We start from the raw sequence: 27,961 nt of genomic DNA on the forward strand, positions 1-27,961 counted from the left end.
ATGTCGACTAAGATTACCATAAATTCTTTTCCTAAGGTTAAAAGAAATACAAAGTTATTTGAGTTAATTTACAGTGATGTTTGTGATATGCATAGCATTCCTACATTATTTAGAAAAAAAATATTTTATCACATTTATAGAAGATTGTACTAGATATTATTATGTTTATCTATTATATTTCAAAAATAAAATACTTGATAAGTTTAAAATATATAAATATGAAGTTAAATTTCAGTGTAAATCTTTTATCAAGTGCTTGAGGTCGGATAAGGTTGGAGAATATTATAGTCCAAGTTATTTTGAATCCATTGGAACAATTCACTAAGTTATTGCTCCTTATAAACCACAACAAAATGGTGTAGCTAAAAGGAAGAATAAGGTCTTAACAAAAATAGTAAATGCAATGTTATCATATTTTGGTCTTGGACAAGGATTTTGGGGTGAAGCTTTGTTAACAGCTTGTTTTATACTAAATAGAATTTCTAACAAAGAAACAAAAATAACCTCAAATGAGCAATAGAAGAAAATAAAACAAAATCTAAATTATTTAAAGGTTTAGGGATATAGAGTTGTAGTAAAAATTCAAGAACCCAAAAAGAAAAAAGGTTAGGTGAAAGAGGAATAGAATGTATATTTATAGGATATGCACAAAATAGTAAAGCATATAAGTTTATGGTTATTGAACTAAATGATTCAATTTCAGTTAATGCTATTATTGAATCAAGAGATGCAATGTTTGATGAAAATAGATTTAAATATATTTCAAGACAACTACAAGCAATTCATCCTACAAATGGAAAAGAAATTCCAAATCCATTGGAACAAATTAAAGTTAGTGATGAATTTTGTCAATAAATAAGGAAAGTAAAAAAGTTAGGAAGGCAAAAGATTTTGGATAAGATTTTGTTTATGTTCTTTATTAAAAGGACTAGTGAAAGCATAAATAATAAAATTTTTTATTATTTTAATAAGGAGTCTGATCTTGTTATATATGAAAAGGCAATGAAGTCTCAAGATTTTACTTTTCGAAAAAAAGTAATAAATGATGAAATGGACTCAATAATGGGAAATAACACTGGGATTTTAATTAATTTTCCACCAGGTTTTAATCCAATAGGGTATAAATGGATTTTCAAAAAAAAAAAATAAAGGTGGATGGAATCATAGATAAATTTAAAGCAAGGTTGATAGCCAAGGGCTTTACACAAAAGTAAGGGATAAATTACTTTGATACTTATGCTTCAGTAGCTAGAATTGCTACAATTAGGCTTTTAATTTCACTTGCCTTGATTTATAATTTGATTATACATCAAATGGATGTAAAGAAAGCATTTTTAAATGGTGAATTAGAAAAAGAAGTTTATATGGAACAACCAAAAGGATTTATTATTCTAGGTCAAGAGCATAAGGTTTGTAAACTTGTAAAGTCCTTGTATGGACTTAAGCAAGCACTAAAACAATGACACCAAAAGTTCGATGAAATTGTTCTTGCTAATGATTTTAGAATTAATGAGTCAGATAACTACATATATACTAAATTTAAAAATTGCAAAGGAGTTAAAATTTGCTTATATGTGGATGATATGCTAATATTTAGCATTGATTTAGAACAAGTTAAAGAAACAAAAAAAATTTTATCAAATAACTTTTTAATGAAAGATATGGGTGTAGCGGATGTTATTCTTGGAATCAGAATAATTCAGAATGATAATGGCATAACCTTGTCACAATCACATTATGTTGAAAAAATACTTAAAAAGTTTGATTTATTCGATTGTATTCCAATATCTATACCCATGGATTCTCAATTGAAATTAATATCTAATACTAGTAGAACAATCGATCAATTGCAATATGCAAGAGTAATTGGTTGTTTGATGTATGCAATGACTTGTACAAGGCCAGACATAGCATTTGTTGTTGAAAACTTGAGTAAGTACATAAGTAATCTAAGTAGCTTGCATTGGCAAACAGTTAAAAGAGTACTTCGATATTTGAAGAAAACAATCAATTATGGATTGTGTTATAGTGGATATCCTTCAATTATAAAAAAATATTATGATGTTAGTTGGATTACTAATATGGAAAATCATGTTCGTACAAGTGGATGAATCTTTGTACTTGGTGGGGGTATCATTTTTTGGGGTTTCAACCCAAGAAATAAACATGTATAACGGATTCCACCATGGTAACCGAGTTTATTGCATTAGTAGTAATGGCTAAAGAAGCTGAATGGCTAAGAAATTTATTATATGAAATACCTTTATGGCCTAAACCAATTTTTTCAATTTCTATATGATGTGATAGTAAAACAACTCTAGTATAGACATATAGCCAAGTATATAATGAAAAGTCTAGACATATTAGATTAAGACATAGCTATGTTTGACAACTAATTTTAGATGTAGTGATCACTATAAATTATGTGAGATCAAGTGAAAACTTGACATATCTTTTAACCAAAAGTCTTGCTAGAGAGTTGGTAAAAAAGATCTTAATAGGGATGGAGTTTAAGCTCATGAAGTAAAGTCACTCATGATGGAAACTCGACTCAACGCTTGGCATAACGTTTTGAGTTCAATAAGACAAATTAAATCATTTGTATATGACTGCTAGCACTATAGTAATGTTTAATGTCATCCTAGGTAAATTGTTAGGTACCCGTAATGGTAAAGGAATGATGAGTAATATACTCTTAATAGACCCATAACATAAATATGTTAGAATGTTATAGTTACAAGAATACTCTTGATGGAAGCTACTTATGTGAGTGTGAAGTGTGAAGTGTGGCCGCTTCTAGAAATTTAAAAGCTTAGCTTTAACAACTCTCATAAAAAGAGGATGTAGACATATGGCTATAAATGTGTTATCAGATAACAAACATTCATTGGATGTTGAAATCATTGTGTGAGACAAGTTCGGTTAACTAAATAGAATAATTGGTTCAAAGTATAGTCTACAATGTGATTTTAGTTAACTTTAACTTGTTTTTCTCTAAGTGAATGTTCAAATTGAAAGATACCTTCATTTACGTAATTGATTTCCAAGGTCATCATAAATTTAGATTATTTTGAAAATGGTGGAGGATTGTTAGAGATTTTCAAAATAACATATGAGAAATAATCTCGTATTGAAAAAGAAAAAAATAAAGACAGTTAGTTAAGTTTGTTTAAAATAGAAAGATAAGTTTGTTTAAAATAAACAGTTTCAACTGTTCAAAAATAGACAATTTTTATTTATTCAAAATAAATAGTCATGTTTGTAGAAAAAGATACTTATCTGTTTATAAAAAACTCTTTTGATTTTTTAAAAATATATAAAAATAAAATTTGGAACTCTCCATCTTTTTTCAAACTCCAGATTTCTTTTATAAAAATTTTGTTGCAGAAAACCTTTATAGAACTTCAATGATCTTGTGATATGTTGATGATTGTTCGATAAATTGATTTTGTTAGTGTAAAACATAATCAGTCACTAGGTTTCATTATAATCTTAAAGTTTATTGCTTGCAACCTTTTTGCAATATAATAATTAAATAATATGGTAAGGGTAAATAAAACTTTAAGAAAAGTGGTACTATTACATGTCTTCGAGCTTTTCATCAAAATTTCAAATTTACCAAAAGCAGTAATTTCAATTTTTTAGTGTTTGCTCCAACATAAATTTTGACAACTTGAAATACTAAAAAAATAGTGTCTTTTTTTGTTAAATACCTTAAAATTTGTTCATATTTTCTCTCATGTGATCTTTTGTGGTTAGGGGCATAGTTGAGTAGTTCCTACTAATCTATATCTAAAGCATAATATTAAAAGAATCCTTTAAAGGATTAATGTGTGATAGCTGTCCAAAATTATAAAATGATCATTATATCATTTTCAATATTATAAAATGATTATTTTATCTTTCAATAAAAAATAAAATAATAAAAATTAAAAATATATTAAAAGAGTTTTCAAAGGATTATATTTTGATACTTATTCAATATTGTAAAATGATCATTTTACCCTTTTTAATAATATAAAATAATTATTTTACCCTTTATAAAACACCTAAAATGTTAATAACAAAAATTTAAAAATAAGTTAAAAAGAATTTCCAAAGAGGTTATAGTTTGACACCTGTTTAACATTATAAAATGATTATTTTATCATTTTCAACTTTATAAAATGTTTATTTTACTCTTTAATGAAAATAAAATAATTTAAAATGTAAATAATAAAAAATTAAAAATACTAAAATTAAAAAAAAAAAAAAATCTACAAATTTTAGAATCCCTAAAGTATTATATTGTGACACCTCCCTTTCCAAAATTAAAAATTAATCATTTTACTTTTTAATCAAAATAAAATAACTTAAAATGTAAATAATAAAAAATATATATTAAATAAACTCCCAAAAAGTAATTTTTTGACACATCCAACATTGTAAAATGATCATTTTATCTTTCAATGAAACTAAAATAACTTAAAATATAAATAATAAAAATTTTTAAAAATAAATCCATAATTTTTTATAGATAAAAATTTATATCTAAATCCAACAGTTTAAAAAAATTATCAAATGATGCATTTTCGAGTATGTGAGGGATTGTTTTATACGTTATTTTTTATTTAAGAGGGTCATGTCTATGTTTTTGTTTTAGATGCTTTGTTTGAACAGGGTAGTTGTGATATTTAATAATGAAAAACTTTAAGAGTAAATGCTCTGACTATCTATTGGCAATAGTCTATAATTCCTATCTATATTAAAAAAAATTCTCGAATATCTTAATAATTGATAGCTATTCAATATCACAAAAATGATTATTTTGACTCTTAATGGAAAAATCTCAAAAGTATTTTTAATATAAGTTTGGGGTTAAGGTTTTGAAAATTTTTGAGATGTTGACCTATTTAAAATAGGACCGGTAAATTGGGGATTTAAGTCTAATTTTTTAAAAATATTGGCCCACATATAATAATGTCTTAACATTTTACATTTATTATTTGTACTTAGAAATTTTGGATTGCATCTCAACAACAAATTAAATATTTACTTGCTCATTCTTTTTTTGTTTATTTAATTTTTTTATATGAATTAAATTTATCAATTATTTTTAAAAATAATAGAGTCAAAATAAAAACTAAATATAATAATTTATTAAATAAATTAAATATTAAAAAATATTAAAAAAAACTTTTTTCGATAACATAAAAAGTAAATATTTTTATATCATAAATAAAAATATATGATAAACTATATAATAAAATATAGATATTTAAAAAAAATCATATAAATTAAACTTTCAAATGTGTTTGTAATGCATAATTTACAAATAGTTAATTTTAACATATTTAATTTTATAATTAATAAAATATAATTATATTAATATCAATTCATAATTAAAGTATAAAAAATAAATATTATTTAAATAAACAATTATTTTTAATATGCGAGAGGAGCAACACAAGTAAGAATTAATCTCACCTTTTTTCTTTTTTTTTTTTCATGGACTGGACAGAAGTTGGACGGGGATTTTTAATGGGCAACCGGACCTAGAGGGGTACGGCCTATAACAGCATGGGCAGGAACGGGAGAAGAAATATAGTAGTATTTTTTTTGAGTTTAGAAGAGATTATAATTAAAAAGAAAGAAAGTCTGATTGGACCTTTCGCATAAAAGTTTGTTTCCATAATAAAACACCATAGAAATTCGTCATGGCTTTGAAAAAAATGAAAACAGACAAAGAATCTGATCCAAACTGCGGTCAAAGTTAACCAAGCCGATGAGATATTCATCCATATCTACAACTACGAGACTGAAGCAAGCTTAGCCTCATCTCATCGCCACACATTTCAATTTCATGGCTCATTTCTTAATTTCTCTCCTTTTACTCCTCTTCGTCTCTCTCCCCCTCTCCCAATCAAACCAGGTGCTTACATTTTTGATCGAATTTCCCGTCGTATTAATGTTTTTGGGGATGATTTCGATAGTATCCGTCTAACTGGTATTTAACTGACAAATAAGTCTAAGCGTGACGAAATTGATTAAAGTGACTGTATTTGTTGAAATTGTTTCAGTTTTGTGATGCTGGGACTGGATACAGTGAGTCAACTTGTGGGGTTTCATCGGCTTCGTCCTCAAAGCTGTTGATTAAGGGAGGGACTGTGGTGAATGCTTACCAGCAGGAGATTGCTGATGTTTATGTTGAAGATGGCATTATTGTTGCTGTCAAGCCTAATATCAAGGTAAGATTTTCATACGTCTACATACTAAATGCAGATTTGTGAATATACCCAGTGCTGGGATTGGTCGTGTCAATTATAGAATTTAACCTGCTTTTTTGAATTCTCTACAAGAGACAAACCCATTTGCTTATGATTTTGTTATTTTAAGTTGTAACATCTTCTAAGAGATTCTTAAACCATTAGGAATTTCGTTAAATCTAACCCTGCTTTTTCATTTCATGAATATGTGCAAATTAGCTCTTATCTTTGTAGCAGTTTAAAAATGTTCCTAAGTAAAGTTCGTACTTCAACTTATGCTTTTTTGCTCTTGATGTTTAATTTTATTATTGTAATTTAATGATTACTTTATATGATTCTATCTCTATTCTGAACTGTTTTTCGCAGGTTGGTGATGATGTTACATTGCTTGATGCCTCTGGAAAATACGTCATGCCAGGTTGCTCCTTGTATTATGACTCTGAATAAATGATGGATTCTTGTGGAATTTTAACTGTGAATATAATTGAAGCAATTGACAAGAGACATGCTCTTGAAAGCTTTAAGAGGATAACTTTTAAAGAATAATTATGTATCATCGATTTATATACATTTTATGCCATTAATCTCATTGCAGTTAAATGAATTTTCTGGAATCTAAATGCAAGGAACATTCTCTGCCTTCTCTGTCTGACTATTGTGTTCATATTTCCTACTTTTTTTTTTTAAATTACAATCTTATAAAGCATGAATGATCCATCCATTGAGTAAGTTTGATGTGGCATCTGGATGCTTTCATAAATGACAAGATTTGTTAATTTTAGAGTTGTACTTGTGGAGGATATGGGCCTACATATGTGATAAGGCCCATATTTATGTGTACAAATTAACAATTTGTCATTTATATCTTTTCTTTTTTGGTGTGGAATAGATCTTGGCCGGCTTATTATGTTGAATTCTTGCCCCTCATAATATTGTTTATGTTAAATATTTTTTAGTGTTCATGTTTTTCATGTATTCCTTTTTCTGTAACATAATATCTACATGAATTTATAATTTCATACTTATATACGTAATTGAACTCTATTGTTTAATTGTAACCTCATCATATTTCCTGAAACTGTAGTAGCTAAATATGTCTTATCATGTTCCGTCACTTCACTAGCTCTTGTTATGATACAGGAGGAATTGATCCTCATACGCACCTATCGATGGAGTTTATGGGTACTGAGACAATTGATGACTTCTTTAGTGGTCAGGCTGCAGCTTTAGCAGGTGGAACAACAATGCATATTGACTTTGTTATACCTGTTAATGGTAGCCTGGTAGCAGGTTTTGAAGCCTATGAAAAGAAAGCAAAGAAGTCTTGTATGGATTATGGTTTCCATATGGCAATCACAAAATGGGATGAGTCAGTTTCAAGGGAGATGGAAATAATGGTTAAGGAGAAAGGTAAGCCTTTTTATCTTTTAGTTGATGTGTTGTAGCATCTATGATGCTAGCTGCTTTGGCGTTTCAGACTCCATAATCTGTATTTATTACCAATTTTGTATTAGATACTTGAATGAAATCTAATACTGTACTGATGCAAGATTTCCAACTTGTAGGTATCAACTCTTTCAAATTTTTCATGGCATACAAGGGGGCTCTTATGATCAATGATGAGCTTCTACTGCAAGGCCTCAGGAGGTGTAAGTTGCTTGGTGCCTTGGCTATGGTCCATGCTGAAAATGGAGATGCTGTATTTGAAGGACAGAAAAGAATGATTGAGCTTGGTATTACTGGTCCAGAAGGACATGCTCTTTCTAGGCCTGCAGTGGTAAGTATCAAATGTGTTTTCTAATTTTGTTAATTTGTATTTTCAGCAGGTAGTGCTTGCTCTGCTATCATATTCTATGTTGCTGCTCTTAATAGCGGCACTTTGAAATATTCTGCTGTTTGTTAAATCTTGATGATTGGTTAATTTCTTTTGATTGTTCAACTTCTCTGATCGTATATGTGATTCATGGGTCAGTTGCTTTACACTTTTTAGTGAATCTCAATATAATTTCCAATTACAGGTGGGGAAAGCTTTTTTCCTACCTTAATCCCTGATAGCAAAGATCAGCAGAGGCTGGCATGTCCAAGGATGAACTTAAAATGATATGCAACTTCAGAGATCAATCAAACTTATCAATTACATTTCCCTCCTTTTAACCTTTTATTTATTCATGTACTAATTGGTAAACATAGTCTACTAGATTGTACTTAGAGATGCTTGTATGTGTGTAGTACTTTTCTACCCTATTTTCCTCACAATATTATCAGGTAATCACAGCTAGATAGTAGGAGACAAAACTTCTAGCATCTGCCCCCTTTTCCCTTCAAGAAGGGAACTTAAAGGATAAATTATGGTTCAATGTTCACTATTTTAGCAGATTGCATCAAGCTGTTTGTTTATAATCTGAAAAACTCTTATCTATAGATGTTTCTTTCCGTTCGTTGTCCATTTCCATAAGAATGCTTTATTAATTGTTGAGCATATGTTTTACTCATAAATTAAGCTTCCATTTTAACTTCCATGCAGCTAGAAGGAGAGGCAACTGCACGAGCAATTCGCTTGGCAAGTTTTGTGAATACGCCTCTCTATGTTGTCCATGTGATGAGCATTGATGCCATGGAAGAAATAGCTAAAGCTAGAAAATCAGGTTTTAAGTTCTCTAATATCTTAATTTATTTACATTTTTGTTAATATGCCTCTATATTATCCATCTAATGGGCAATTTGTTTGGCAAGGTTTGTGCAAAAAAAACTTGATTCTTTCACAACCATATTGTAAAATGTTCAAATAGATGAATTACCAAAAGTAATATGATTCTTCCATATTTTGTTTTTCTTTTTTACCTCCTGTGCATTTAACTTTTGATGCATGTTGGTAACTACATAGCGGGGTCCATGCATACATTATGGTATTTCTTGCTATCACCTTCAGGATCATTCTGATCATCCAATCATCATTGTGATCCAAGATTGTTATTGTTGCTGATCTTGGATTGTCTTGTGTGGTTTGCAATTATGGAGTCACATGGGAATCAAAGTCACATAAGGACAAACTTGTCCTGAAATCTTTATCTCATGGCTTGTTAATCTTGTATTGCCTTTTTTATTGGGATTTGGATCATTCCTTAGACAGTGATCTGATCTCTTACTGACTGGTGATCTAGGATCACCAAGTCTTATCAAACATGTTGTCCACATGACTGAGGAGCATATTGCTGCTAATTTTGGTGTGGCTGCCTCTTGTCAGACACCCCTTATACTTTTAAGGTGGTGTGACTAAATGAATTAGGGTAGAGAATCGAAATCATGCACTATTAACCAAAAATTCCCATAATTAAGCAGAAAGAACTATTTCCTATACACCGAGTTGATTGAAGATCCTTATCATGCTCAAATATATAGAGGTATTCTGGAGACTGAATTTGGAAACATCCTTCAGGGAGATAAAACAACAGAATTGGTGCCCCATAAAAAATGAGAAATATTATCTTTTGAAAGCTATAAGTTTTTTATTTAATTGACATGCTATTCACCAAGACAGGATTTCGTGCATGATGGCTCCCAATAATTATTTATTGGCCATATAGTAAAATTTAATCCTTGAGGGTAGTCATAAGAGATCATAACCTTTCAATTGTGTTTCAATACTGAATATGCTAGTTACTGAAAGCAGGACATAGAAGGATCAATCATAAGGGATGTATGATTGATGTTTCAGTTCTTCTGGAAATCTAGGGGTTCTCAGGTATTGTAATTTTCTTAGCTGGTTGTGCACTGGTTAAAATCTATTATGTTTTTACATGTTCTGATTGAAATTTCATAGAGTTAAAAGTCACTCTACTTGCTGTAAAAGTTTATAAATAGATAGATTATTCTGTGTCTAGGGATTTTCTTTTTCAAGTTTTGAGATGGCCATCTTTTTTGGAAAGTAAACGGTACCATAAATGGGGCCATAACTGGGTAATGACCTTTTTGGGAAGTAGATTTCTGGACTGGAATGGTTAATAACTTCTTTTGCTTTTACAGGGCAGAAGGTTATTGGAGAGCCTGTGGTTTCTGGGTTGGTCCTTGATGATTCTGGGCTTTGGGATCCTGACTTCATTACTGCAGCAAAGCAAGAACCTTCCCTCATCATTTTCTCTTCAATCACATTCTATCAATTATACAAGTATTTTGAGGTGTTATGTTCTTCCCACATTTCAGGTATGTCATGAGTCCTCCTATAAGGGAATCGGGACATGACAAGGCTCTGCAAGCTGCCCTTTCAACTGGAGTTTTGCAGGTTTATCTTTCATTATTGATTTATGTAGTTAAAACATAACCACCAGACTTTAGGGACACGAGAGCCCATATTCTGGATTCTAGTTCCTATAACCATTAATCAAAAGGTTTGCAAAGCCTACTGTATGAGTGTTATAGTGACTTGATTTGTGATAATTCTTCCCTCTAATGTCAGTCTGTTGAATTTATTGTGCAACTGTATAAGCTTTGCAGGATTCTGGTTGAAATTCTAATTTTCATCTTTAAAGAAAAATAATAACTGATATTAGCAAAGGTGAAAGAGCTTTTCTCAAGGTGTTTTTCACTACTTGCTTGCAGCTTGTTGGAACTGATCATTGTCCCTTTAATTCTACACAAAAAGCTTTTGGAATTGATGATTTCCGGAAAATTCCCAATGGTGTCAATGGTAATATAAAATGGTCTCTGGCATTTCTGAATTTACATTCTTATGTTGATGCTATTTAAGCCATCTCACAAGGTGGTGGCTTTGGAAATCAGGGATTGAGGAGAGGATGCACCTGGTTTGGGATACGATGGTGGTAAGCTTTAGTAGACTTTTACCTCAATTTTTTAAATTAAACAACTGTATCTAGAATCAAATTCTACAAATGATTTGTTTTCTCAAATGTGACTGTATTTTTCAGGAATCTGGCCAAATTTCTCCCACTGATTATGTCCGAATAACAAGCACTGAATGGTATGATTTCACTGGAGCATTTTTGTTTATAATAACCACTATGTTTGCTTGTTTTTGAATCCATAGCATTACAAAGGGCATTTGTTGATTCTGTTTTCAATAACTTAGTCTGTTCTTTTAGCTGCCTGAATAAAAGCATATGAAGCTAATTTTAATATCCAAGATTTTCCAGTGCCAGGATCTTCAATATCTTTCCAAGAAAGGGAGCGATTCTTGCTGGATCTGATGCAGATATCATTATATTTAATCCTAACTCTAGCTTTGAAATAAGCGTGAACTCCCACCACTCTAGAACTGATACAAATGTCTATGATGGTAGGAAAGGAAAGGTAATCTCAATCTTTCTAATTTATTGCATCTGCTGAGACCAGTAACCTCATTTTTTGTTTTCAACTATAATGTTAGAAGAGCCTTGTTTAGTTTAGTTTAGTTTGATGGGATTTGTTCTTGCATTTGTAAAGGCAAAGTTGGTTAAATCATACGTTGGTGATTAATTTATCCTTTATGGCCTTGGTGTTTTCACTCTCTTTTGTGCATAATTTTTTAAAATTCTCCAAGCAAATCCTATTTCTTCAACATTTACTGTTCCTGATGTTCACTAATTTGTGTTGTTATTGAATATAAAATAGTAATTTATTGTATTTTCATGCTTGGGTTAAAATAGATATAACTCATTCAAAGATCCTAAAAGTGGATTATACACTGCTGGTGTTCTTATGATTTAGGACAGCTAGAAAGGGTTGTGCCAGGGATTTGCTAGTTGAATTTTTTGTGGTTCAAAGGGAATTATTTGTGGCCTATTTTATGTCTGTAATAGTGCTGGAATTTTTTATAAAAGGAAAAATAGGAAAGAACATATAGGAGTAATACTAATACCCAAGTCATGGTTAGGGCATAAGAGAATCCTAAAGAAAGCATAATTGCCGATAAAAACATAGGAGACTTAAATTAAGGTTAACATCTATAAATAAAAGCTTAATAACACTAATAAGAGACCCAAGTTAACCTTAGAGCTTCAAAGAATCATACATGATAAAGTTATCTATTAATCAAGTGAAAGAAAAAATTTTCCTTGAAACATGTTAATAAATTATTTCAACCCTGATAAGGTCCTTAATCAGTCCAACATCAAATAATGACCATAAAATTAAGATTTTGTTGACATCTTGATTGTAAAATCAGCTTGTCAGAATGATAATGCTAAATGGTGATACATTTACTGCAACTGTTTTAGTTCTTATAAGGTGAAAGAAGGCTTTACATATGGCTTAGGATCACTCTTCGTAAACTAAGATATGTTGAGTTGTGGTTTTTGTCATGTTAGCAGTGATACTTGGTCCTAACTGTCTTCTTTCTCTCCCCCTTAAATTTTCCTATCCACTTATTTCTCCAATACTCCATATATAAAACTTTAGGATTATCTATATTCCAAGATTCTCTGTGTATGCACACGGGTGATGTTAGGTGTTGAAAGGTTTTCATATGGTTTCTCAGGGAAAGGTTGAAGTAACAATAGCTGGAGGAAGAGTTGTTTGGCAAGATGATGAGCTAAAAGTTGTCCCTGGTTCTGGAAGGTATATAGAAATGCCTCCCTTCAGTTATCTTTTCAGTGGAGTTGATAAGGCTGATGCTAAGTACCTATCTTCCCTCCAAGCTCCAGTAAAACGCTTTTTGGCATCTTAAATAGCAGGTACTAGTATTTGACTGTATTTTAAATAAAATTAGAAGGAAAATTACTCTTCTTGAGTTTGAACTAAGAAAATGAAATAGCTCATGCAGAAACAGTTTGTATTAACATACATAAATGCAACTTTGTATTTCTATGTAGTAATCAAGATGTGTTTAACTTATGCATTTTTTGCCACTCTAGAAGAAAGAATATATGCATGACAAAGAAAAGTGCACTGAGTGCAGTTACATGATAATCATATTCAAATATTAAAGTGTTCTGTAGTTCATCACAGAAAGTCTAAATTTATCAATTTACAAGCCAGAATCTGAAATCTGATTATAGCATTAAATGTTAGAAAGTTTGGAGAATGGTGGTTTACTGGGCATCAGGTTCCTAGTACAGCAATTAATGCTAGTCATGATTTTTCGCATCTGTAGAAAATAAATTTAGGAATGGATATTTCACTATTTTAAGTTTCATTGGATTACCAATATTATTATTGTTTTCCTCTAATTCAAGCAGTAGCACATAGAATTCCTTGTAAAGGCATAGTTCTCCAATTGAAAACCCTTGCATGTTAATCAAGTGATATGGATTTCAATACATAGGAATAATGTACAATAAGAAGAAAAAAGAAAGGTATGGTGCATGACTCAATCTTTATTCGGCTCTTTCCATATAAAAACTCTACTTTTAGCCATTATTGAATTATTAACTGCTAGAAGTTGAATGAACTATTATATTTCTTTTTTTCCTTTTACATTTTGGTTATGAGGATGAAATCACCTCCTTTATGATTGGCCTATATTATATATCATGAATATTGGAGCAGGTGCTTTTGGATTATTCAATTTAATAGTTTTTCTTTACTTTAATTAATTAATTAATTGCTGCTTATTCACTCAAGTGCTTCAAGTCCACAACTTAGATTGAAATGATACTCTCTTTTGCTTAAGGGAAGAAAATAGATACGACCATAAGACAACAGCTGGTCTAACATACGAGTAGGTAACTTTTGGAAGCCAGTTGATATAGTTATCATGTGCTATTGCTCTTAATCAGGTTACAATCCGGTATGAAGAAGAAATTATACATACTAATAAGGATATTTACACGGGCAATCATGCTTAAAGCTTAAACACCTGTCTTTTTCCCCCACCGATAGATGCCTTATATTTAAATTTACAGCTCAAATTGACTGGAAATCTGGAGATTGCATGGCTGGCAGGTATATGGGAATCAAGGCCTGATGCAGCAGTTAATGTAGGTCAAGATCTTCTTTTTCTTCTGCATGACATTATAAATCAGAATTTGGGTATTCATTCTATGGACTACAAATTAATCAGAGTCAAAATTATGAATACAAACGAATTGAATATGAATGAATTTTGTTATTATCTGTAATCGGTTATTAAGTTTAATAAATAAATATAAATAAACAGAAATCGAGTCAATTGACAAATTATTCATTTAATGCTTTCTTCATTCACATTCCTCAATATATATATATATATATATAAATTAAATATAAACAAATTTTGCTACAGAAATCGAGTCAATTGACAAATTATTCATTTAATGCTTTCTTCATTCACATTCCTCAATATATATATATATATATATATATATATATATAAATTAAATATAAACAAATTTTGCTATATTCATGATTTATTTGTTTAATTAACGAATCTGAAATATTATTTATGATTATGATTGTTTGTTGCACTTAACAAAAAATTATTAATGAATTGGTGGTAAAGCATTTTGGTGGCTTATATCCTTGGTATTAAACTGTTGTATGTAGCGCAATTAATGGATGATTTAGGATCAAAAGCAGGATTCTTTTAGTGAAATGAAAATCTTACCGTAACAGAATCTTCTTCCTCTTGTCGTCGAGGTAATGAATCAGCAGCAACGAACTCCTGCTCGTTCCCAAGGCTAAACCTAACATCACTCTTATGTTGCTTCCTGTTGGCACGAGCTCGCGAGAAAACCATTGAATAATCCGTGGCCCCTGGACCTTTCTGATCCCACCCTCCAAATTGAGGAACAGACATCCATGCATTGTTCTGTCAATGTGAAATAACTTACCAAATGTTTAATATCTTCTCGTTCTGAGTTCAACTATACGTAGATTTAACAGCTAATAATATGGCTTATTTTTTCAAAATTTTGTCCGCGAGATTCTGACTCTCATAAATCAGATTGAAACCATGATTAAGGAAAAAAAAAACAAAATGTTTTGATGAATTGCATGCGTGATAGAATGATTATTATTTTTGATGAATTCAATGATACTTTATGAGAAATTATTATTTTATAAATCGACAATGAAATTTTATGGAATGCTCAATGAAATCTTGCTGATAAAAATGAAAACCAACATATCGACATCATCGGGAAAATTAGACAATGCTTGGCCGTAAACCAAAATGACGAGATGTTCAGGCTTATTACCTCTGTCCGGTTGGCCATGGTGACAAAGTATTGTTGGAGATGGTGGGAGCAGGAATAATTAAGATGATAATTAATTAATTAGTCCCCCCGAATTAAATATATGTGTAGGTTATGGCAATTAAAGATTGCCTTTGTTAGCTGCAGCTGCTGCATCATTTGGATACATTAACATTTTGTTTTCCAACCATGCAAGAAAATTGGTTAAAACTAATTAAACCATTTGCAGTTAGAAATTGGTGGTAATAATATAATCTGACTAAATTAGATTAATTAGTATTTCACCAAGATAAAAAATGAACTGTTGTTAATGAATGTCCCTAGCAGAAAAGAATTTAGAAACTCTAATCTCAGTAGGATTAGTTGATGAGATTTTATCACGTTTATATCCTCATAATATCCATTCTGTATGAAGTTTTAAAACTTTTTGAGGTTCAGATATACGTATTCCTATCATTACATTAAATATTTGGATATGCCTATTTCACTACCTTTTTATTATTTTTCAATTCTACTTTTTTTTCCCCAAGATTTATCATTTCTAGAAAACATAACTTGAAAATTTTAGAGTCTTATTACTTGTTAAGATCAATTGCTTTGAATCAAACAAGCTTGTCTTAGTGATTGGCATGAGTAGGGCTTGGCCATGAAATTAAATTTGATTAGTTGTTAATGGTACAATAACAACATCTAAATCATGAGATAAAAGAAAATTTTATATAAATAATCATGTAATCTATTGGAAGAATGTTAGGTTTTTAATTTTAGTAATTAAAGTTCAAACTGTAGCAACCTTAAACATTAAAATTTTTTTTCTATAATTAGGATCAATTAAATTGATTGTTAGTTTTTTATTTAACAAAATGTGTTAACATAAATATATTTTTAAAAAAGTTAAAAATTTAAACTTTTTATAAATAAAAAATACATTAGTTTTGTTTTTCATGTATATCAAATACAGCCATACATAATCAATGCATTATCAAACATGCACTAATTTAAATATAAATACAAAATGATAAACTTCAAAACAACAAAAAAATTTTACTTTGAGGGATTATTATTATTATTATTAAGTGAAAAAAAAAAGAAGAAAAAAAAAAGGAAACGAAATCGAAGAAGGGAGATGCCTATACATATATAATAACAAGATGAAAATTTTAAACCCGGAGATAATATATATTTTGATATAATGGAAAGAGAATTCAAGTTATTAATATATTTTTGATAACATAAAGATTAATATACGATTATGATAAAATTTAACTATTTTACAAAATAAAAATTTATCAATTACATATGCAAGTATATTTATGATATAAATTATATATTTTATGAATAATTATTTTTAATTAATTTTTTAGCTTTAATTTTATTTTTTGAATTATTATTAAAAACAAAATATAATTCCATTTTACTCATATACATTTAAATTAGTTACATTTAGAAGTGACTTTACATTTTAATTATTTGTTCAAAAATTTGGATTTGCTTTTATTTAACAACAATTTTTTATAAAATATAAAAGAAAAAAACACAAGTAATAAAAGTAATTGTTAAAAACCGACTGGAATTTGAAAAAAAAAAAAATCTAGAGATTAAAAACCATACATAGCACTTTATCAATCTCTTGATTTTTTGATTTACTAATTTTTGGATTACTTCACACACAAGTAAAGTTTTTAAGAAAATACTTAATTGAGTTACTTGTCACTCAAGGTTTCATCAAACTCCAATCAAAATAGAAAACCCAAATCCTACAATAACTCGAATTTCCATCGTCAAAATTCTGTACCAGCTTAGGGTTTCTCTTCTACTGCATGCTACTCTGTGTATATATATACGCACTGTCAGTCTTTTTGCTTCTCTGAAGTCCAAACCAACTCCTTCTGCCCTTGCCTCTGCGACCTCTGCCGTCTTTCTGATATTAGTGTTGTTTGCTTTTCATCTTCTTTTCCTTTTCTTTCCATATGTATCATCGTCAGGAAGACGAGCTTGATCCAACTGATTGGAGTGAGACTGAGAGCATGGCCATGGTGCCTGCTGATGCTTCCTTAGATTTCTTGGCTCAAAAGTTGAACACCAAGGAAATTAAGCTTACAGAAAAAGGTGATGAAGCCCTACATCAATACCAAGATTCAAGGACTAGATACTGCGGCCGAGAGTTCAACTCGGACAAGGACTTGGGAGGGCATCTTCGGATCCATAGTCAGCATAAGGCTAAGTCAAAAGCTGGAATTCACCACATGAAGAGTACGAAACTTTCCAGGAAACACTCTCCCCAAGAAGAAGACGATAGCTTCGCTTGTTTTATTTGCGATGACAGTTTCTCAACAATGAAGTTATTGTGTCAGCATATGAGAAACCATCGTGAGATGGATTCCAATTGTATTCAGCAGCCTATACCGTCCCAAGAAAGCAATTCTTTAAGTGAACCTGAGACCGCTAAAGCCGAAGAAGGGATTGACACAATCTCTCCAAGGAATGATCTGCATCAGGGGTCTTCCATAGATTTGCTGAAAGATATACCCAGCTGGTCTCAAACTGGTAAGAGAGGGCGGAAGAGAACTGTCAGTGACAAGATTGATAACATAATTTACCATGCGGTGCCTTTGAGGGTCTATTATGGACTTGCTGTTCCTCTGACAGAAAGGAGACTTGAAGACTCAAAGGATATCAACCAAAGTTTGTTTACAAGGAAGAAGCAGAAGACTGAAGAGACCATGTCCTATCAAGATGCCTTAATGGAGTCTGAAGTGGGAGCTGCTGCTGATAGCGAGAGTACACTAGACCTATTAGGCAATAGTACGGAAAAGACCTCAATGATGCCTCAAGGGTTTGAAAATCATGTTTCTAACAAGTTCAAATCCAGCTCCAGCCAAAGAAGATTGAAGAACCCTAAACGTGCAAAGGCGGTGAAAAGTGTTCACCAATGTGAGATATGTGGCAAGATTTTCCAAACCGGTCAGGCACTTGGTGGCCACAAAACGTATCATCGGGTGAAGCCAGTTGTTGATCCATTGAGGGTCGAGTTAGTCAAGAGAAAAGCCAAAGAAGAATTGTCTGAAGAAAGTGGTCAAGTCAGAGAGTACATCACCAGAATGCTGTTGCCAGGGGTATTGTCCGCAGAAGAAGCTGATTCGTCTGAAGAATCTTATCAAGAACGTCCTAAGAGGTTCGTAGATTTTGATCTTAATATCCCTTACGAAGGACAAATTTCTGCTTAAAGTAAACCTTAATTTTCCAGATATTACTTGAATTAAATTTGTATTATAAATTACTCTGTCTTGGATTTCCATTAAGAAAAATTATTCTGCATTCAAGTGTTTTATTGCTTCTATAATAATTCTCTGGCAATGCCTTCAATTCTTTTGTTTGCAAATTTGCCCCAAAACAAAAACAAAATAGAAAGAATGAAAAACTTGCGGGTGCTTCGGTGGTAAGCGCCTGACTGGTGAGTTTCCAAAAAGCTCTCGATGTGACATGATAAGAATCATGCCACATCACTAATTGGTACAACATCATGATAAGAATCATGCCACATCACCAACTGAAAACTTTGATTTGTGTAATATCATGTATTAAGTACAGAATAAGAACTCTGATACGTGTAATATCATGTGAAAAATTTAATGTCCAACTCATGGAAAAAATTTTCATGTGTACATACATATGACATGCTATCATTGGTCCAAAAGTTTTGGGTAATAGTTATCTTATAAAAAATATGTTTTTTCAATAAAAAATATTTAACAAAAAAACTTTTTAACTTTTTAACTCTTTTACTTTTATTTTATTTATTTATTTATTTTTTTGCAAAAGAGTTGGCAAGCCCACTTACAACCTACAAGCTCTATGCCTTAAAACTCTTAAAATATTTTTTCTATGAATTTCATAGCAACATCGTGAGGACTGGCTAACACCTCATAAATGAAATTTATAAAACATTTAAACCCTTTTAACTTTGTTTTTGATTAAATGTTATTTAATTATTTTCTTCACTAAATTAAAAGCGTAATTGAAAACCCAAAGGTAATAAATAGATTAATTTAGTAAAATAAATTTCTATTAAACTTATCCATCTGTAGAGTTACTCGTCTAACTCGTAGGTTAAGCATGATTAGGCTTGAGGATAAGCATGGATTTTAATGTCCATTCAACTTGAATTATTATCTTATTAATAAAAAACTATTTTTTATTTAAATTTAATTTTAAAATATATTTAATATTTTTGAATGATAATCGAATTTAATTGGTCAAATGGGGTTGGATCTTGAGTAAGGTTTTTAAAGTATCAATCGAACCTCATCTAACTCGTCTCAATCTCTAGGCATTTCTAATGTTTCGAAAGAGCCAATCAAACCTTATTTGGCTTGATTCAACTGGTTGACACCTTTGGCTTCTACTTTAGCTCCAAGTAATATTTATTTCAAGGGCTATTATTCATTTATTCTCTAATTGGTTATTTATTTTTTTTCAATTATTTTTTTTACAAAATAAAGTAACATTTAACCAAAAATAGGTTAAAAGTATCTTTTGGTTAAATGTTTTTCTTTGGAAAAAAAAGGTTATTTTTTCTTGGTTAGAAAATTAGGATAATTACCCCTCAAATACTTTTAACCTATGAAGGTATACATGTCTATGCGGGCATGAAGTGCTGTTTTTCTTCATAAATAAAATATTATATGTTTTATTGAATGAAAACCAATTCAACAATTTTCGCTACAAATACCAAATTTATTGACAATTTATTAATTCAAATAATATATATTTCAAAATTGAGTACCAATTCGAACATTTTACTATTGTTCAAATTGTTTATCAAAATTCAATGCCAATATTATTCAAATAGTAAACTCTTATATACTACTGCACGTTTGGCTTGGCTTGCATTGCGTTTCTCTATTTCAATTCTTGTTTATTGATTAACTTTGGCAAGTTAATATAGATTCAATGCAAATTTGGCTTTACTTCCAATATTAACTTAAGCACTACAAACATAAAATTACATCACTCTAAACCATATACAATACTAAAGGCATAAAGTCTTTACACAATACTACAACGACAACACATATATATTTTTTTTCCAATAACAACTCAACTAAATGTTTAAAGATATTACAAGCTTGTATGTATTGTTCCTCTTGCTCAAAGAACAACGTTCGAATTTCTCTCTTTATATATAAAGAAATTACAGCGTGACTACTTTGGGAAAAAAATTTTACGATCACATTTAAGCACGCTAAAATGTTGCTTTTCAATATTAGTCAAGGAAGAGAAAGGAAAGCTTGGAGATTTTCAAGAAGCAATCAGCAATACTTGAAAGGATAAGGAAAATATTATATTCAGCCCTAGCTTGAATAAGGAAAATAATCCTCCTTAAGTAGAAAATAGAGGAAAAGAGATGTTTTGCTTTTACTGTAGTGAAATTCTTTATAGATAAGAGGATTATGTTTTATGTATTATTAGTTCATCTGTCTTCTATAATTGTTTTGAAAGTCTATATCTTACATTATCACTCTTGATCTATGTTCCATTCTCTTATTTTATGTCCATCATATTTGGCAAACACTTGATAAGGATTTGGCATTAGTTTTAACTCTATGATAGTAGTAAGTGTTTATTAGTAGTAAGGTATATTATGAACACATGTTAGGTTTCTTTTTGCCACTTTGTTTCAAAATTATCAGAGTTCATCTCGCTTATTTCTTTTATTCATCAGTTTCTTCCTCTTTATTTGTATGCGTGTTTCGTTGTTTTTGTGTTTCTTTTCTCGAGACATCTAGAGTTGTTAAAAGGGTTCCCTATACATCTATTATACATGGTTCTCCTAATTAGAAGTATATTTCTTTAATTAGCATTTGTAAAAATCTTTTTCTTATTTTTATTCATCTCTAAAATTCCTTCTAACCTCATCAATTGATTTTCTATTTTTGATTTAAAATTTCTATAATGTCTAAGATTATTGGCCTGTCTTACCCCCTAAGACCATTACCTTTAAAGGTGTAGCTTTTACTTTTTGTTTGATTGACACTAGATTGTTTCTTTGCTTTTGTTTCCACCTTTAGCCTGTAATTTCATCCCTTAAATATGCTAGAAAAGATGCCATCTTTGAGTAATTTCAACAAAAGCTAAAGCCATTTGAAAGTGTAGTAGAGAAAACAATGAATAATAATTCAAAATACCTAAACCTTCAAAACAATAGAAAATAAGTGGATGCCAGAATATATAATGGTCCTTTCACCATAATCTATAAGACCTTGTTTTAGAATGTGCTTTTACAAAGCAATTCCAACAAGATACCACTCATCTTATTAAGAAACCTATAACATCTTTCTTTCTCCATTCTCTGCTTAATGAGGTTTCTTACTTCTTAAAATCAGAGTTGAAAACAAACTTGAAAGAGCACCTAGCATCCTTTCAAGCCTTTACTTACCTTTCAAAATATCCCCACGTTTCCTTCTACTTTCTTTGCCTCCATAAATACTTTTTGAGTGAGCTTAGCTGCTCAAGTGTGACTGTAAGATTTGTAGTGTGTGATTGTAAGATACGCAGTGTACTTTGTTTCAGTGTCAATGTGCTTTTGATGTGCCTATGATCCTAAAGGGTCATAAAGGAGAATAATAGCTACTTGTATATTTTGTTAGTTTAAGTGCCAACTGCTCAAATGTGATTGTAGATATAATTTGTTATCAATTTCGTTCATAGCACTCTGAGTTTTCATTTGTAGTACAATAATTTTATGTTCTTATAAATTTCTATTTTGTAGTGCATAGGCCAATTTTGGTATAAGAGTGAGTTTGTGTTGATTCTGTAATTATTTGCCAAATATAATGAATAATTGTTAAAAATTAAAATTAGCAAAAAAAAAGGTGTGAACAAGTAGACAATTTGAGTTCACAAAAGTCATGTGGATCACTACTCTGTTTTTTTTTTTTGCTATGCTTGAACCTAATCCCAGAGGTAAAGTATAATTCCATAAAGGTACAGCATAAATCAATAGGATAAGATATAATACGAGTAGGGTTCCAGATTGAAACAAATCTAAAGCTAATTTAAATAAAAATACCAAAAACCATCAATAAGCAAAAATTTAGTAAATGTTACTTTTCAATATGCCTAAAACAAAGCCATAAAACCTAAAAATTCGAAATCATTTGTCAACTTCTCCCAACACAACTATAAACAACATATGATTGTTAAACAAACATAAAGTAGCAAACATATACGATCATAATTAAGCCATTAATTCAAATGTTCATACAAAACCTAAAATTTGAAATCATCAAAAGAACAAAACCCTTATGTATTACTTATCTATAGTAGAAACACCGTATTTCTCTTGCATCCTAGCTATTTCTTCTTCCTTCTTCTTCTTATCAAATTTCTTGCTCATCTTGGCTTGTTGATAGTACAACACAATCAAATACCTATTAGTGACGTTGAAACTGGAGAGATGATCGACCGTCGTTTTGGCATCGTACATGTCCTCGTAGATGACGAAGGCGGTGTCGCGTGTTTCTTTGCTAGTTCCAATGCATATATGGTGAATGGCTTCATATTTTTTTAAGATATCATACATCTCCTCGCTGGATTTGTTGAATGGAAGGTTTCGAATATAGAGATCCCAATACTTCCAAGGGAAGTCCGGTGTTTCCCTTGCGGAGATTGATTATGGTCATTGAGAATTGTATGAGAAAAAAAGGCAAATGGAGAGAAGAGTTTGGGGATTTTTCAGAGAGGTAGAGAAAATTAACAAGATTGAGGATAACAGGGTGGTGGATTCTTGTATAGCATAGAATTAGACTTCGTAGTTGAATTTGTGTACCATAAAATACTGAATTTTATTAATGCATTTGTGTTATCTTTTACATAAAATTTATTTGTTAATATAAAAATATAAAAAAATATATTTTAATTTTATTTAATTTATATATAATAATTATTAAAATTTTAAATAATATCTTACGTGTTTTAATTTTATATTATATTTATGTATTTTAAATTGTGAAATTTACGTAAAAAATAAAGTTATTGGGTTAATCTTTGGATAGTGTTGGTTTCGGCCCATTTCAAAAGTTTTTGGCCTATGTCTAAAATCTCTTCTTATTTGCTTTCCCTTCCTTTTTCTCTTGGAAAAATTTCATTGAGATCCTTAATATTTTGTAATAATGTAGCTGCAGTCAATTAGTTGAAAAGAACATGTCGCCCCAAAACCACAAACAGTGTTAACATACATGGATCAATTACTAAATTACCTTTATAAAGTTTAACATATAAAATTGTCATTTATTTTTTTATAAACTTTCATTTGGCCCTTTAAAATTTTAAAATTATCATTTTTCCATTAAATTTCCTTTTAATTTTGTATTAATACTATTCCTTAATTTTACAAATTTTTTAATTTATAATTAAGTTTTTCAAACCTTTCATTAAGTCTTTAAGTGTTGTTTTTATCAAACAAATTCTTAAAAACTTTTGTATGTATTTGACATATACATTTTTTAAAACTCTTAACAATACTCTTTTTGAAATAATTAGTTTGGTTTTTCAATATATATTTTGAACATTGTTTTTATGTAACTTGTTCAATTAATTTTATATATCAATTACAACACTGAAAATGAGAATATAAAATCCAATAATACAAAAATTTTATGGATAATTTCTCATAATGAATTTGCCTATTTTGTCATAATGAATAATACAAAAAGTTTTAAAATTGATTTCTTTAAGGAATTGCTTTTATTATGGATATTATTTGAATGGTATAGAATTCAATAATAAAAAAAATTTATGCAAATAAATTTAAATCTAATTCATTTATTTTATTATTGATATTTTTGTGTATTTTTTAAAATTTGAAACTAAAAAAGGAAAAATTAAAAATCTAAAAAAAAAAAAGAGGAAAAAAGATTAAGGAAAAAGAAGAGAGATAGAGAGAAAGACTAATTAAAAAAGAGGGGATGATTGGTCTGTGATGAGTAAGGTTGACCTAGGTGTAGCTTCACTTGACTTGTCTTGGACTATGCATGCAAATTAGGTTAATCTATCCTTGGGCTGACCATCCCCATCCCTAATTCCCATTACCCTTTCTTTTTTCTTTCATTTCTTCTCATTTCTCTCTCTTTGACTCTTTTCTCTTTTTTATATTTTTTATATTTTTTATATTTTTTTGTCCACAACCTAAAGTACCTAAATTAATTTTGATAAAAGAAAAAGGAATAATTTCTCAACTAAAATATATATAATGTTGAAATAATGCAAAAACTTAGGTCTTGTTAGACTTTTAGTATTTTTTCTCATATTGAACTAATTGTATAGTTAAGGGAAAAAGAAAGAAAGAAAAATACAATAAAATCTAGTAGCTAGGCCATAAAATTCATTAAAGTAAAAAACAAGTTATTGTTACATGGAATATTGTTTTAATAACCAAATACTAGTTAAAGCAGATGGGCCATCTGAGTGCAATTAATTGTCAATGTCATCTTCACATTTTAAATGAATAATACGAAAAAAGGTAGATAAATTTAACAATTATAGCAAATTTTATCTTTAATTTAAACTTTCAACTCTAAAAACTTTATTAGGGTTAAAAGCATATGGTAGTTCAAACATCAACCACTCAATATCACTCTCTTTACTATAACTAAATTATTTATCTTTTTTGTATAATCACGAGTGCCTCGATCTCAAATATTATTCACAAGACCTAAATGCAAGAAGTATGGGTTTTTTCAAGCTAAAGAGTGCCTTAATAACACTTTTTAAAGAGTTATTTATGGCCGTTCCTACATTAAATATGATAGTTGACTATCAATATCATAATAATTTTGGATTTGTTAAAGTGAAAATATTATTTTGTATAATAACTTTACAATTAACATTGAAATTCAAAATTTAACTCAGTAGGTTTATTCAATTATTTTTAAAAGATGATATTTAACAAATTTAAAGTTCGAATTTTGACATATACAATCCTTTCTCTTATTTCTAGATTATGATCTCCTATGTACAAGAAAAAAAAACTTTATTGTCAGTGCTTTTAGCTTTAAGCAAAGGGTACTATCACTAATAAGCAAAACCCCTATCATGCAAATGTAGTTACAATGGTGTAAAAGTTTATGACCCCTCTATATTCTAATTTTGTTAAATTAATGTTTTTGGGTATATTTATATATGTGAAATAGTATTTTGCATAATGATGAACAATTATGTTTAAGACTATACTAAAAAGAAGGCTATAGTTTTATAGATGTGGAAAAAGTTTCTAGTTTTTTACATCTAGTCTAACTACAATATATATATATATATGTTCAGTAGAGGATATTAAGGAACCAAGAGGATATTGAGGAGGGGACCATGCCTAAAATTGTGAGGTATTTCCCTAATATGGCATTGCTAGTGCTAGGACTTAAAAAAAAAAATGCAACTTCCCTCAAAAGGCTCCAACTAAAGTGCAACTATCCATTTGGTTAGGTTAGGGGAACTATAATTCAAAGGTTACACATTCCTTTTTATGTAAATATCCAATGACAAAATTTGAGGTAGACCTATGGCCGACTCAGCTTGACATTGGTTTGGCTCGACTTGTTGAGATTGAAAAGCTCGATTTTTTAAAAATTAAAATATTTAAAAAATAAAATTTAATATTTTAATTTATTTAAATATATTTTTAAATTAAATTAAAAATAATTTTTTATTAACAGTATTTCTTGTTTAATTATTAGAGTTTTTTATTATATCATATTTGTAGCATAAATTAAATTAGAGTTTAGTTAATTTTTCTAAACAAATTTTTTATTGATTGATGGAGATATCAAACTTTTGCCTTCTATGGTTTAATGTTGTATACATGCAATCACATTAGTAATTATCAAGTTTTATATAATCATATGTATATATATTATATTACAACATACAAGGATACTTGATAAAATTTACCACGTGATGCTTAGATGGATATCTTTTTTTTTTTTTTGACACAAATAATAGGTATTATATATGATTTAAATTTAAATATCAAAATTTTTAAAAATAAAATCTTACCCAAATTATTTATGATTAATAATTTATGATTTTTTTTTTTTTAAAAATCTCAATAGATTGTAATAAAAATATAAAACTTAAAAAATTACTCTTATTTGATTAAAATTTCACCTAAAGATATCTTTTTTTAAATTTAAAATTTTCAAATGGATTTTTTACTTTGGTAACTTTCTTTATAATCTTTTAGTCTTTTTTTTTTTTAAATTCACAAACACAAATAGCACTTATTATATATATTTTAACTCAAAAGATATTTGTCATAACAATTTTTCGTATGAGAGAACTCGATCGCTAAACTTGATGAAATTTTTTTAAATTGCCACAAATCTTTTTTTTATAGGGTGTGATTGACCACCCAAAATTTTCATCTCTTAATAAACATCTTAAAATTAATTAAGATTTACTAAAATAAATTTAAGTCTACGAAATTAGAGTTGGGTCTGGCAATACAGTTACGAGTAAGGAAGAAATTAGCACTCTGACGTCATCCGTTCGAAGAACAATACCAATTAAACATATGTAATCATTTAATCTTGATGATATGGTCTCTTTTATATTTAAATTTAATTTCCTAAAATTCATTTATGAAAAACATTTTTTGTTATGGAACTAATATTATTATTATTTTGTATTTTATAAATTTTCCTTTAGCGAAATTTATAAAAAATCTTTATTTAGAAAATATTTCAAAAAAATTGACCATTCACAAAATTTTTGAAATTTCATCATAGAATATTTTATTTATTTATTTATTAAAATGATTTTAGGAACATTTCGATTGGTTGATGAGATCCCAAAATTTATTAAATAGATTTTAGGATTGTCCGGACTCTTTAGCAAAATCTTAAAAATTTTAAATAGATTTTAAGATCATCTTAACTTTTTGATGAGATCCTAAGCAAAATCATTTTTTATTTATGATAATTAAGAGATTTAATTAATTAATTAATTTTTATTATGATTATTTTAATTTTTTGTTATTATTTTTATCTTTTTTATTATTTAAATGAATAATTTATTTAGTAAAAAAATAAATTCTTTTTTTTTTTTTGTTTTGGATTATCCCAATGGTGAAATCCAAAAAAATATTTTTTGTAGTAATTAAGAGATTTATTTAAAGAAACACTTTGATTTATTTTTTATTTTTTTATTTTTATATTGCTTAAAAAAATATTTATTTTAGTAACTATAATTTTAGGATTATCCTAACTTTATGGTGAAATCTGTAAAATATTTTTACTTGTAATAATTAAAGAAAATTAAACTTTTTCAATTTTCTCTAAAAATTACTTTAAAAAAAACTTAAAAAATTCATTAGTTTTCATATTTATTTTTTTATCATTTTATTATTTTTTAGAAAAAAATTATTTTTTAAATTATCCAAATACTTTCGTGAAATTTAAATAATATTTTGCTTGCAATAAAATTTTAATTTTTTTAAATAGTTATTTTAAAGGATTTTTTAAAATTTATGTATATTATTTTTTATTTTTTTTGTAGGAATCGACTCTATTTATAGAGCTTTTAGGATTCAAATCCCATATTTCTTGGGATCTTTTT

General features: G+C 29.0%; 2 protein-coding genes and 1 pseudogene across 2 annotated transcripts; 1 reads left to right on the forward strand and 2 right to left on the reverse strand.

Moving 5' to 3' along the window:
• The first annotated feature begins 5,704 nt into the window (after window positions 1-5,704).
• Window positions 5,705-13,070, forward strand: PYD2 (pyrimidine 2). The gene is made up of 13 exons (XM_022875753.2): window positions 5,705-5,911; window positions 6,060-6,227; window positions 6,612-6,663; window positions 7,386-7,655; window positions 7,811-8,022; window positions 8,770-8,890; window positions 10,269-10,356; window positions 10,446-10,524; window positions 10,842-10,929; window positions 11,022-11,062; window positions 11,168-11,220; window positions 11,393-11,549; window positions 12,715-13,070. Exons 1-13 carry the CDS (start codon window positions 5,843-5,845, stop codon window positions 12,901-12,903), a joined length of 1,587 nt encoding a protein of 528 aa, XP_022731488.2. The 5' UTR covers window positions 5,705-5,842; the 3' UTR covers window positions 12,904-13,070.
• A 147-nt stretch (window positions 13,071-13,217) lies between these two features.
• Window positions 13,218-15,419, reverse strand: LOC149518403 (RPM1-interacting protein 4 (RIN4) family protein). The gene is made up of 2 exons (XM_089762055.1): window positions 14,761-15,419; window positions 13,218-14,179 (listed from the first exon to the last, which is right to left on the reverse strand). The coding sequence occupies exons 1-2, from the start codon at window positions 14,950-14,952 to the stop codon at window positions 14,132-14,134; spliced, it is 240 nt and encodes a 79-aa protein (XP_089618181.1). The 5' UTR covers window positions 14,953-15,419; the 3' UTR covers window positions 13,218-14,131.
• Window positions 15,420-22,491: 7,072 nt separating this feature from the next.
• On the reverse strand, window positions 22,492-23,225 carry LOC111285466 (splicing factor 3B subunit 6-like protein pseudogene; annotated as a pseudogene).
• Between the last annotated feature and the right edge of the window lie 4,736 nt (window positions 23,226-27,961).

The sequence above is a fragment of the Durio zibethinus genome, chromosome 6, assembly GCF_047325235.1.
Source record: "Durio zibethinus cultivar Kanyao isolate XHJ-2024 chromosome 6, ASM4732523v1, whole genome shotgun sequence".
Classification (NCBI taxonomy): domain Eukaryota; kingdom Viridiplantae; phylum Streptophyta; class Magnoliopsida; order Malvales; family Malvaceae; genus Durio; species Durio zibethinus.